Raw genomic sequence first — 13,064 nt, 5'->3', positions numbered from 1 at the left:
TTTTTTTTTTAAAGAATGCAATATATTTTGCAGTCTAGTATCAGTGAGTTTTGTGGGAATAATTAGTTCAATGTTCTTATTTGATTCAACTAAACTCCAGTCATATTTAGTCGTATAGCACTCAATCACAAGTCACAAAGGGCTGCACAGACACCCAATACAACACCCCCGGATCGGAAACTTACATGAAAGCAAGGACAATCTCAAACAAAAATTTAAAATAAATTATTTAAGGAAATGTTTCATTGTTGATATGTTTATAGTTTAGTACACTCAAATCAAGAAGAGAAGGCATCAATAGATTTTAAATTTGCAAGGAGAACAGGAGAGAGAGAGCAAACCTCAGAATATAAATTCAAGCCTGTTCTAAAATCCTCCCATGAGCTCTTTCCTTGTATCAAATATCCAAGGTTAGAAAAGCAGATCCACTCCAGAAGGTGTGGAATCAAAGAACAGGAACATTATTGGCCAATATTAGCAATGACTTAAACAGTGCATAATAGTTCAAACAACGAACAACACTGAGGTAGAATAGTCAAAATAACGAACTGGCATCCTATGCAATCTCATTTGCAGGTGTCCAATTGTGAAAACAGAATAAACCCAAAAATGCTTAGGAGGAGGAAATTTATACTCACAGTGTTCAGGCTTCGTTCGTGAACTTCATCCAAGACTACAACGCTGTAATGAGACAGGGCAGGGTCTGCCAGGACCTCTCTTAGTAAACAGCCATCTGTCATGTATTTCAAGTCTGTGTCCTGCATCAATCAGATCATTAAAACTCACCATTGTGTCGCACAACAAGGGTCGGTTCTGTGGCGTTCCCTCACCTGAGTGGTGCAGTCGTCGAAGCGCACCTGGTAGCCCACCTCTCTTCCCAGAGTGCAGTCCATCTCATGGGCAACCCTTTGAGCCACCGTGATAGCAGCAACCCGCCGCGGTTGAGTGATACAAATTTTGCCATCTTTACAAAAGCCTGTCAAAGAATCAAGAGGATCATAATCATACACTTGGTTGGCAAAATTGGTGTACAGTATATGCTAAATGTCATTACACTATTTTACAGAGCAGTCAAAATATAGAAAAATGTATTTTACAATGGATAAAGAGAATTTTCAGATTTTCTAGGGTTGAAAGTCACCACAAGCCTAAAGAGGATAAGCGCGCCAGAAACTGGATGGGTGGATGTATAAGTTGAAAGTGATTCTTAGACAATGTTATCGCCGCAAAATAACTTTTTTTTATTGATAGCTTTATTGTACGATTTTGTTATGATTATAACTCATAGCAGGCAGCACGGCAGCACAGTGGTTAGCATGTGTGCGGCACAGTTCTGAGGTCGCAGGATCAAACCTTCCTGCGTGGAGTTAGCATGGTCTCCCCGTGCTTGCGTGGGTTTCCTCCAGGCACTCCGGTTTCCTCCCACATTCCAAAAACGTGTGAGTCAGGTCAATTGTCCGGTCCAAATTGTACCTAGTTGTGAATTAGAAAGTAAGTTGTCTGTCTCTGTGTGCTCTGCAACTGGCTGGCAACCAGTTCTAGGTGTACCCGGCCCACTGCCCGAAGATAGCTGGGGTGGGCTCCAGCACGCCCGCGACCCTACTGAAGATAAGCGGTGCAGATAATGGATGGATGGATATAACAAATATTGAAAATTGTATTTCATAATGGATAAGGAGAATTTTCAGATTTGGAAAATATTTTCCTAGTACTATTTAAAAGCACCATTTTTAGGTCGAAAGTTGTTCTTAGACAATGTTGTGACTTAAACTGCAAAACACGCGGTAGAAATCTTTATTAACTTTACTGCAAAAATGTGGTATTAGTATAACCTGTTTCGTATTTGTAACAATCAAAGTATTAGAAAAAAAAATCAACATTTCAAAACAAAAACGAACATTTCTTGATAATTTGTAGTTTTTAATAGAAATTGCACATTTATTGATTTTCTACAAACTGGCATATAAAACAGAAGATTCTTGGTATTTGGTAGCTCTGATTTAGAATTGTTTTTCTTGTCGCTAATAAAAACGTATTAAACATTGTTTCGATCTGCAACCTCAGTGGAAATGTTTAAATCTAAGCTTGAAACACACTTCTAGTCTATAACATGAATAACCTATATTTTATGTTGACAATATATATGTATTATTTGCCCTCTTGTAAATTTTAGATCAGCGGATGACTTAATAATAGTCTGTGGTTTGAAATAATCTGTGGTCGGTGTAGCCATTTGAGACTCTTTGTGATTAAGGGCTATACAAATAAACATGACTTTACTTGACTTTTATAATGTTTCTGGCTCTGAAGCACTTTCAACTAAGGCCAGTCCACAGGTATTACCTTATAAGCATTGCCTATGTATTTTCATATTCTTTTTATCTTATTTTTTGGCCTTTAAATCATTGTATTACACTTTTATCCTGAAGTGCCACGTCCAATCTCGTTGTTAACAATGTACAGTAAGTTGTAATCAGTGGCAGTAAAGACGATTCTATTCTATTCTATATCGAGCCCCAGATTAGTTTACACGCCACGCAATAACCTGGTCCGAAAGACGTCTTTGATTTAAAAACAACTCTTTCAAGACGTTGGACAGTTTTGGGGACCACATTAGTCAAGTTAAACAAAACAATAACTAATTTGGGACCATATTAGTCTACATTGCATGGGCTAAACAGAACCCAGTTTATTTTAGGCGTCCAGTTTTGTGCCAAATCATGTCTAAAACAGACCAGATCAGCCCAAATCCAACGCCCACAAAAGTCCTTTCTGTTGAGTTAATGGCAGACACGTACAAATAGGATTAATAATAAGATAACTTACCTGCTTGGTACAAATACTGAGGAAGCTGTGTAGTTTTTCCGCTGCCAGTTTCACCGGTGACCACCAAGAAAGTACTCTCCTTCACAGCCTTCACTAGTTTATCTTTATGCCTGTAGATTGGCAAATGCTTTGAGTCTTTTTCCTTGGGGTGTTTTGACGTCAATTTTGACATTACTGGTACTGAAGTGATGTCATGAAAAGACACTATACAAAAAGAAAGCCTTAAAATTGTGAAAGGAAACTAAATTGTACTCTACGGAAAGATAACGTAAACTGTACTTCCGTAAACTATTTTTTCTCGATCTCCTATTGGTCTATCATTGGACGCGTGGTCCAAAACCCAGTGTCGGCGGAAACTGTTCAGGGAGTAAAACAATTTAACATTTAAATAAACTACAACAAAATACAATTGACAATTTATGTTGTTGAAATGTGTAAACCTTTGAACATAATATTTGTTAATCGTTTAATGTTGTTATTACTTAAATTTTCGTTTGATTACCTGCGCCGATTTTCTGAAATTCCTTCTTACCCATTGAGAGGTCCTAAAGGTGCTTAGTGCGCATGCGCACAAGAATGATTGCAATTTCCTAGGAAGAGTACTGTACTTACAATTTTCGTTTTAATTTAGTCTTATTTGAATCTTTCACTGCTTAAAATTACTATTTACTGATGACGCTTTTAAGCCCGGCGTGTTTTCTGTTGTATCTTTTTAGCATGGTGATTGTTGTCAACAACACACTGTAATTAGTAAAAATTATGTATGCAATAATTCTGGATTTCAATTTTGCTACCTTTACTATATAATAAAGAAAAAGTCGCTATCAGATCAGCAAACGGTAGGACGTCTCCACAAAGTAGGACGTTTCGGCAGAACACCGGTGTGTAGCAACGTGATGACGTAATCACATAAAAAAAAACACAATCTATTCCTAAACATCAAAATACAATTTAAAAACACAAGTGATGAATTGCACAGTGGAAGTTATGCCCGAGCGTGGGTGGGAGCTAAGCACGAATCTCGCCAACTTCCAGTTCAGAAATACGCAGGGGGGAGTTGGGGACTTCGGAGAGGTGGCCACGCCGATGCATTACTTGACAACGCCCTCAGTCGAGCGCAGTCGGGATGGGTGCAAATCGATGCAAAGAATGTTTTCTTTCTTTTTTGGACTACAAAACAGAAAAATACATAGTTGCCAAAAATAAAAAAGTTGGGATTTTGTACAGACTCATCCAGTTATCTATCATCGGTTACATTATAGGGTGAGTGATCCGTTTCAGTCGGTTTGTTGTTTCATATTTGTTATATCCAGTGAGTTTTGATATTTAACAGTATCAGGGATGGTAAACTTGCGGTCTGCGGGCCCAACACAGCCTGGGACCAACTGTTACAATTACACAGTCCCCCCCAAACTGTGCTAAGTTCTCTGTCCTTTAGTGCAGTGTTTTCCAACCTTTTTTTAGACAAGGCACACTTTTTTCTTTGAAGGTGGTGTCCGTAACTTTAAAATATTTTACTCGCTGATGCCATCTTCTGGCTGAAATCATCATTTCAGCCTCTGTCGAGCTACTTGTATGGCGCATGCACATGTCTCTCTTAGATGCGCTCGAATACTCTTCCTTTTTCATTTTATTGAATTTTGGGTTGGCATTTGGGCTGTATTTTAAACAGTCCTTTTCTTACTTTGACCGTTTCATCCTAGAAAAAAGAAAAACCTAAAGCACACGCGTAAAATCACTCTCCTCCCCCTCATTCTCCTGCCTAATGCGCTGTGTGGGCGGAACACCAATAATAAAAGTGTGATAAAAGCAGATGTGCGCGGTGACAAAAAAATCTGTTTAAGGCTCTTTGAACTCAGTTGGGCATTGTTAACACATACGTAATCAAAGGAATATGTGATTTTAAACTTTTTAAGGACACCTTAAACTACTCACCCCACGTTTAAAAAAATTCAAGGCTACATCGTTCATCGGGAATGCGTAAAAATAACTCCCGGCACATGTTACCATGGTGCCTAAATTGACAGTAAAACGTTTTTATATTATTCGTGGCCACCGTGGTGCAGTAGGTAATTTTGGTCAATAGTTTTGCTGTAATTTGTGGTATTACTATATTTTAACCTGTTTTGCTATTTATTTACCCCTCCCCCTTTTTTTTACAGAAATAACAAAAATAATGCCCCAAATCAGCAATAATGATGTGTAATTTACCGTTTTATTTTTAAAGTAAATAGAAAAAAAAAAGATTTAACCCCCCTGTTGTCCAAAGGTCAAAATTACCCGCTACTGTGTTGGGCTAAACAGAACCCAGTTTATTTTAGGCGTCAGCACAGACTTACTTTTTGTTAATACTTGGCACAAAGGGCTAAAAGTTTGAAATTAATTTTTCAGCTAACAGCCTATCAATTATAACAATTTTGTTTTTCGTTATTACCAGGATGTTACTATTAAAAGTAGAGTTAAAATAGGCTCAGTAAACCATAAAGAAATCAAATTTCCTAAAAAATTGCAATGACCCGTCACTGGTGAGATATTTGCAGAAGATGTTTCTGGGGTACTCGGGTGTTCTCAGGGGGCTACCTGGTGCCCACAGGCAGCAGGTTGGAGACCCCTGCTCTTGTTTAGTTGAACCCTCCATTCAGGGTTCGTCACCTTTTGTGGGTATTTTTTTAAACATGTTGAAAATCCACAACTTTCATGATCAGATATTTCAATATTATCAGTGTTAGAGCATTTATTTTCCCTTCCCACTGCCAGCTGGGTTTTTATATCCAAGAAGGGCTACCAGGAGAAGGACGAAGCCATCCAGAGCACAGTGATAACAAAACTGAAGGGGGTCTCAGTGACCGACACCACTGAGTCGGGAATGATGGTCTGGGGACCAGAAGACTATGTCATCCCACCACAGGTGAAAACTCTCATTCAGCCAGGTGCACTTAAGATCACTGTTAGTCTAAGCTAAGATAACTGTTTGGTATGCAAAACGTTATGTATTGTAGCCCTAAGCAGGTGGTGTCTGTGTAAAATATGTTCTTTTTTATGACCTTGGTTGCCTCTTTACATGCAGGGTGAAGCTGTTCTTTTTGTTGTCACTAATTTCCTAGAGACACCCAATCAGAAGCTGGGATACTGTGCTGAGGTATGAACAATATGATGAGGTTTATTTTTTAGTAATCAGAATCAAGTTTCAAGCGTTTACCAATCATGTACATATAATATGCAAATGTTTGTAAATTCTTATTTGACAAAGCGATCTCTATCGTACACGTCTGTCCACTCAATTATTTTCGGTAACGCCCTCCCTCAGAAGAAGAAATCCTCTCACGCCCCCCAAGAAGTCTGTCTCCTCATCTGGGTTAATTCTTTTTTATGGGGTCACTTGAGCGTCTGCTCCACTTTGTATCCGCACTTCATACTAAATGCTCTGTGCCATATGCATGGTGTGGAGGTTAAATTTAAACAAAAAACTGCCAATAAAGGCTCCACTGCTCCCTTGTGGTGGAGGTGCTTTTGCACTTGATACTTTGGAAAGTCAAAAAAAAAGAAAGTTCAAACACACAAGTGCCCCCGAATATTTGAGAACCACTGGTCTACTCCAACACATCCGACTCAATAATAGGGATTAGCTTTTATATCACATGGCTTGCACAGAAAAAACAGTGGGACAGATGATGATAGGATAGTAAATTGATGTATAAAAATAAACTAGGAACAGAATACAGTAATGACCATGAAAAAGTTATCTTTACTTATTCTGCAAGTAGATCCATTGGTTTGAGTCAACCGTATAAATTAAGCAAAGAAAGTCACTATGTACTTTCACAAGGCCGCTTCACACTCCGTGAGTGTGGCAAAATGTCATGTAGTGTTTACTTTCGGGCTGCTTTATTTGGTCTCTTGATGCCTGATCATCTGGAAACTATTCCAGGCAGTAGAGGTTGCCATATACACTGATTTGACACTTAAAAGTAGGGCACCTGGGCAACATAAAGCTTACTCCAGAAGGAGCCTTTAATGGTAAAAGTGAAAATATTTTACTGAAAAAAATCAATCTTTTAATTTGTTACAGCCGCTTGAATCAATTTCGTTCACTCACTTCATGTAAATAAGATTATTATTACTAACCCTTAGTTCTGTTAGGTGAATGCAGACCTGCACAGATTTTTAAGCTTCTTGGTGTGGACATACTTGCGGCAGCTAAGAAAAATAAACAACTTGTTCCAGTGTCACACGGTTACAGAGCTTGAGTATGTTTGGGTTAGTTTACTCAGCAGTATTTCTGTCCTTATTAATCAAATTGCTGTTACACATAGTGGTATGTCATACAGTGGCAAGGATAAAGCAAGAAATTACTGTCGTACAATAGCACTTTGTTGCTTATATTTTCTCACAGAGCCACAAAGTGTTGGACGGACATTGTCAGGAAGACCAGGATTGCAAAGAGGGAAAGCCGGTGGTGTCAGGTCATGGTAGGATATTTTGTAGTTCGCTAGCAAACTCAATAAATGTACTTTATAGTCCATAAAATCAAATCCTGATTCACTCTGTTGTACAGAACTCCAAATCTTTAAGCACCTTTTAAGCACTATTCTTTCTTAAAAAAATGCAGCAGTTGTAAAACTTAAGCAAAACAAAATTCTGTTTTTTGACAAAGGAGCCATGAGTGGACGATGCCTGCGAAAGGACGAAAAGTCGCCAGGAACCTGTGAAATCTTTGGATGGTGTCCTGTAGAAAGAAAGTTCAAACCGCAGTAAGGGCCTATTTTTTGGGTTGGATTACGTTCATTTATCTTTACTGAATTAATTTAGGGATCACTATTGTGGCGTACACGGTCACAAGGAATCCCCCAAAGAAGACCTGGGTAGCCTTTGTACTGGTTCTGAAAATACTTCACCAGTCATGGGTTATTGTGATTTTCTAGTAAAACTTAAAATATAAAAAAATGGAAAGCAATTATTTGAAAAACAACCATGTTTTTAAATTGTTTTATTAATACTAAACTGGAATTAGCACGATCAGTTTCTATCTGATAATATTTTTTAAGTTTTTGATATTGGAAACCTGAAAAGGAGATTGCATGGGATGCCAGTTCGTTATGTTGACTATTATAACTCACTGTTGTTTGTTGTCTGGACTATTATGCACTGTTTACATCATTGTCACTATTCGCCAATCATGTGGCTGTTCTTTGATATCCACACTCTTTAGGGCGGGTCTGCTTTTGTGGGCTAGGAGGTTCAATAAAAAGAATGGGCTCAAAGGAAAGGTTTTAGAAAATGTTCAAATTTCTAAACTTAAGTTTGGGTCCACTTTTTTTCTCGCAAGTTCAAATCCATTGATGTCTTTTCTCTTTATGTTGAGTCACATCTAAACTTGTAACTTATCACATTACATACATGGTCAATGTTTAACTATGTAAACTTATTTTTAAAATGAAGCTATACTAACTCACCACTTGCCCTGTGTAATTTATAACGTCTGTGCTATTTTAAATATTACAGTATAATAATAACATAATAATAACACAATAATAACATAGTGATAGTGCAGTGGTTAGCAAACTCGCGTAACATGCAAAAGGTCCACGGTTTGAGAGTGGGTGGAAATATTTGTTGGCCTGGAGAGGGATGGGCGTCACCAGGCTGTACTTGGCCAAGGCGCACCACATGAAATGGTGCCCCAATGACCCTAGTGGTCAAGGGATCCACCTACCCACCAATAACAGGACAGTTATTTCAGAAATGTGGATCAAACTGGTAGCACTAATCAATAATTAAAAAGTTTCTCGCTGCTTCACAAAGGACGGCGACCTCTGATGTCATTTATGTAATGAATTTTTGATAAACCCTAAATCAATTATTGTTTGGAGGTTAACTCATGTCTTTTTAATAGGTCTCTGTTGACGAACGCAGAAAACTTCACCATCTACATCAAGAATTTCATACAATTTCCCAAATTTAAATTTTCAAAGTAAGGTCTTCATCAAATGCAATAAACACAAAACAACCAAAATATACCATACTCTATCGATGTGCTTTCTTTTTGTTCTGAGGTCCAATATTCTGGAGACGACTGACGTGTCCTATCTGAAATGCAAATACGATGAAAAACGTCACCCTTACTGCCCTATATTTCGCTTGGGGGACATCACGGCGCGAGCAGGATACAACTTCAACGACATGGCAAAATTTGTAAGTGTAATCACTATAATTATATCATGCTATCAGGTTTACCACTACATATACTGTTTCCCACCAGGGTGGTTCCATTGGCATCCATATCCAGTGGGACTGTGACCTTGACAAAGGTTACTCGGAATGTCACCCTGAGTACCGATTCAGTCGCCAGGACATCACCACCTCCAACAGAACAATTGCAACTGGATTCAATTTTAGGTTATTTACAATTCAAAGTGAGGTCTATTGAAATGTTAGCTTATTGTACAATTCTGGTTTTCGACAGACACGCTCGCTATTACAAAAACTCAGTAGGTGAGAGTTACAGGTCGCTATACAAAGTCTACGGAGTTCGATTTAACATCATGGTCAATGGCAGGGTAAGCAAATTACTCTCACCTGCGTGCATGCATGCATACATGCCAACCTTTTATAATTAAAAAGCGGGAGATTTTATCTATTTTCACACGCGAAACACAATCCCGTCTATTGAATATTAAAAAACAAAACAAAAACAAACAAATAACCATGTGCTTGTTTAAAACCAGAAGTGGCAAACTTTTACCAAAACGGTAATCTAATGCAATAGTTGTCATGATTACTGACGAGCATCACTTGTGCCCACTCATTTGGCGCGAGCCGCTGCGGGCTACCTGATTGGTTCCCTGTCCCTTTTGAAGCCCAGTCCGGTCACTCTCTGGCTGTTAGTTTGTCAGCGAATCGCCATTGTTACAAGACAAGCATTTTCACCCTGACTCCCGCGTGTCTCCTATTTGCACTCGTTTTTCCACCTGTCCGTTCCTGATCTCCCCATCTGCCTCCGGCTACGACCTGTTTTTTGATTGACCACGTCTGCTCTCCCGTCCCGGCTTACAACCCGTTTTTTTATCCCGACCACGTTTTTGGTCTCCTGTCCTGGCTGTCGACCTGTTTTTTTCCTTCCCTGATACTGCCGTCTCCCACTACGGAAGATCCACTTCCGTATTCGGACCACGATCCGATTGTGTGAGCGGCTTGCTTCCGGCGTCCAGCGAGTACCGGATCGCGGGCGCTGCCCTTCCTCTTTCTACCAATAAAACTTGTGGTTAACGTTACGCAATTGGGTCCTGATTCCGTTCTGGTCTTGACAATAGTTGGAGTCTTGTTCCGAACTAAAGCGGTAATGGACTAAAATACTAGTCTCGAGTAAAGATATTTTTGTTGTTGTTTAAATTTGACAAATCTGTAGATTTTTTTTTAATCTATAGGCCTTTTTGAAGGGGAGAAAAGCAGTAGTCTAACGTTTGAAGTGGTAGAGTTTGGTCACTATTCATGCAGGACATTATTTTACACTCTACTTACATTTCACCTGTTCCATGACAAAGTTGCTGTCCTATTCGGCACAATAATACTCTAAAAGTTTACCAATAACAATTAAAAAGTCAAATTTAACGTGAAATTTGTTTAAGGTGTTTTACAAAAAAGAAAAAACACATTTTTTTGTACTCTTCTGGCTAAAGTGCATGAGTTAAACAAAATGCTGTACCACATAAAACAAAATAAACATAAAGTAGTTCTTCTAAAATATTTGTACTTCCATTCTCTCAAAAATACAAGTAAAATCATAACAACTTGAGATGTTAGTACTTTCATGGCAAGTAAGTGTTAGGCATGCTGGAGCATATCCCAACTACCTCCAAGCAGTGAATGCAGTACACCCAGAACTGGTTGTCAATCAATTGCCGATTTGTCTAAATGATAAAAAGTTTTAAGGTCTAACCCATTTTTTTTTAATTAATGGATCTCAGCACAAAACAATTAATGCAGTACATTTCATTATATGATAAACTGCTTCAATAATTCATTGTAGTTTTAACCTAAAAAAAGGTGTAACTGTGAACTATTTTTTTTGAAATGCTGTTTATTTATTACATGGAGTATTTTTTCAAATAAATATTTCTCAAGACAGTTAACTTTATAATTATGCAACAAGGTACAGTGTGTGTAATCAAGCATCATGCTTCGGGCTGTTTTTCTTCAGTTGAACTTGGGACCTAAGGAATTTTGGACTGTCCTAAATACCTGTCCTTGTGAGCAAAGATCTTTCAGTAAAAGAAGAATTTCTGGAATTATTTTCTAGATCAGTGTTTTTTTTTAACCTTTTTGAGCCAAGTTGCACTTTTTTCATTAGATAATCTTGGGCACAATTCCAATTCCAATTCACATCCTAAAATGTTTTAAAATGTAATACCAGCATTTGTTTTATTTTATTTTTTATTTTTAACTTATTATGTTTCCAAAGTTGAAAATACAAAGTTATTTTTGTCATTTGTCGTCACTGTGGCTCAGGGGTAATTCACCTTATTTATTTTGGTTAATAATTTAGAATTTTACAAATGAAAAAAAAAAAAATTTAAGTTAAAAAAAATCAGGAAAAAGAAAAAAAAACACTCAAAATTAGCAAGAATAATCTGTCTGTGGAATACAACTGTTTATACTACGTTACATCTTATAAAGTAAAATAATAATTCAGAACATTTCTTTTCTTTTATGTGCAAGATTTATACTTAATTACCAAGTGACATGGATGAATGTTACGTTAACTCCGTAGATCACTGAAAGAAAGCAAAGATACTGAACAATAGCATTTTTTGGGGGGGAAGATAACAAATTTCATGCCACACACTCGACAAGGTCTTATGGCACACTGGTGTTGCCCGACACACTAGTTTAGAAGATCTTCATCAGTGTGTTTAAACATTATGTTGGGATTGAAAACGGCATATCTATTAACAGAATAATATAAACATGTAACTTCATTAGCCAAACTTAGTTCAATGGCACTAAACTAAGCGACGTGATATAATAAATATAACCATACGATAAAATTAATTGTAGAAAGTATTAGTTTAATGAATGATCTTTTTATTTTTAGGCAGGAATGTTCAATATTGTCCCTACAGCCATCAGCGTTGGTTCAGGATTGGCCTTAATGGGCGTGGTAAGTAGCAGCCATTCTTTACCTTCTTTAGGTACTTATTATCCATACATGAGACAATTCCAGTTTGTATTGAACAGGGAGTGTTTTTGTGTGACATGATCCTTCTCTACATCATGAAGAATGGCATCGCTTATCGGGAAAGGAAGTTCGAAGGTTCTCAGTAAGTGCAGCGAAGAATTGGTCCACTCAAAAGACAGATGGTTTGCTGATGTCTTTTTCTGTCGCCCTACAGGCCGTCCGAAGAAGCTGCAAGCAAACATGAGAAAAGCAGTCAGGAATCCTAGCACTTTAACTTTTTTCTATTGAATGTAATTTAAAAATGTCATATTTTTTATACAGACAATGAAAAAAACAAGTGTTAGTTTCCCGCATCTTTCTTTCCCACTATTTAACAAAAATATTGTCAGATATTATAATATAAATAAAAATTATTTATAAAGTTGGTCGTAAAACACACACACTATCACAAGCACTGTCAGAACCAGAACAGACACAGGACCCAATCGCGTGACGTTCTCTTGTTATTGAAAATAATTCTTTATTGAGATAAAGAACATCAGTAAATAGTCTTGGGATAAACCAATAAAGAACATCAGTGAATGCACATTTTTGGTTAAAGCCATATCCAGTTGTTGGTGTAGCACCAAGCTAAAGAGTACCAGAAATTACTGAAGTTCAGTTTTTTTTTTTTTTAAATAACATCCAGCGTTCAAACCCCGGTTCAGGTGACCTTGTTATTGAAAACAACAAATTGGTCCTTGGCTTCAATCAAGTCAGATCTTACTTAAAGATGTATTTACCAAGTACGTTGATTATGGCCATATCCAGATATTGGTGGAGCACCAAGCTAAATAGTACCAGAAATTACTGAAGTTCAGTTTTTTATTGAGATGAACCAATACAGAACCCCAGTAAATGCACATTTTGTCACCAGTGGAGAAAAAGGCGACAAAGCAGTTCCTATATCAGCTTGGGTAGCTCAGTTGGTAGAGTATCAGACTTTTAATCTGAGGGTGCAGGGTTCAAGTCCCTGTTCAGGCAAATTTGTTGATTAAAAAAAAACAAAGTTGTCTGAGGCTTC

At 37.6% G+C, this 13,064-nt stretch overlaps 2 protein-coding genes and 1 non-coding gene across 4 annotated transcripts in view; 2 read left to right on the top strand and 1 right to left on the bottom strand.

Moving 5' to 3' along the window:
• Positions 1–3,149, bottom strand: part of dhx40 (DEAH (Asp-Glu-Ala-His) box polypeptide 40) — a 14,332-nt gene extending 11,183 nt beyond the window's left edge. The window contains exons 1-3 of the mRNA XM_088344926.1: positions 2,827–3,149; positions 831–976; positions 639–758 (exon numbers count right to left, since the gene is read on the bottom strand). Coding sequence (XP_088201052.1) covers positions 639–758; positions 831–976; positions 2,827–2,998 — 438 coding nt within the window. The 5' untranslated portion in view covers positions 2,999–3,149. The remainder of the gene's footprint in view (positions 1–638; positions 759–830; positions 977–2,826) is intronic.
• The window catches only part of LOC148357720 (P2X purinoceptor 5-like), a 12,966-nt gene extending 614 nt beyond the window's left edge, over positions 1–12,352 (top strand). Inside the window, exons 1-12 of one of the 2 annotated variants that reach the window (XM_088344933.1) lie at positions 3,948–4,089; positions 5,584–5,734; positions 5,894–5,965; positions 7,220–7,295; positions 7,481–7,577; positions 8,720–8,797; positions 8,880–9,018; positions 9,086–9,222; positions 9,290–9,383; positions 11,918–11,983; positions 12,061–12,143; positions 12,216–12,352. In XM_088344933.1, coding sequence (XP_088201059.1) covers positions 3,953–4,089; positions 5,584–5,734; positions 5,894–5,965; positions 7,220–7,295; positions 7,481–7,577; positions 8,720–8,797; positions 8,880–9,018; positions 9,086–9,222; positions 9,290–9,383; positions 11,918–11,983; positions 12,061–12,143; positions 12,216–12,267 — 1,182 coding nt within the window. In that variant the 5' untranslated portion in view covers positions 3,948–3,952 and the 3' untranslated portion in view covers positions 12,268–12,352. Of the gene's footprint in view, positions 1–3,947; positions 4,090–5,583; positions 5,735–5,893; positions 5,966–7,219; positions 7,296–7,480; positions 7,578–8,719; positions 8,798–8,879; positions 9,019–9,085; positions 9,223–9,289; positions 9,384–11,917; positions 11,984–12,060; positions 12,144–12,215 lie in introns of those variants that run through there. The other variant, XM_088344934.1, reaches the window with a different exon arrangement.
• A 599-nt stretch (positions 12,353–12,951) lies between these two features.
• Positions 12,952–13,024, top strand: trnak-uuu (transfer RNA lysine (anticodon UUU)). Its single transcript has one exon. It is a non-coding gene; the product is annotated as a tRNA-Lys (tRNA).
• The last annotated feature ends 40 nt before the right edge of the window (positions 13,025–13,064 follow it).

This window comes from Urocampus carinirostris, chromosome 10, assembly GCF_059441175.1.
Source record: "Urocampus carinirostris isolate Australia breed hairy pipefish chromosome 10, RoL_Ucar_1.0, whole genome shotgun sequence".
Taxonomy (NCBI): Eukaryota; Metazoa; Chordata; class Actinopteri; order Syngnathiformes; family Syngnathidae; genus Urocampus; species Urocampus carinirostris.
The sequence above is the reverse complement of the archived record's forward strand: the minus strand, read 5'-3'. Positions and strand labels throughout refer to the sequence as shown.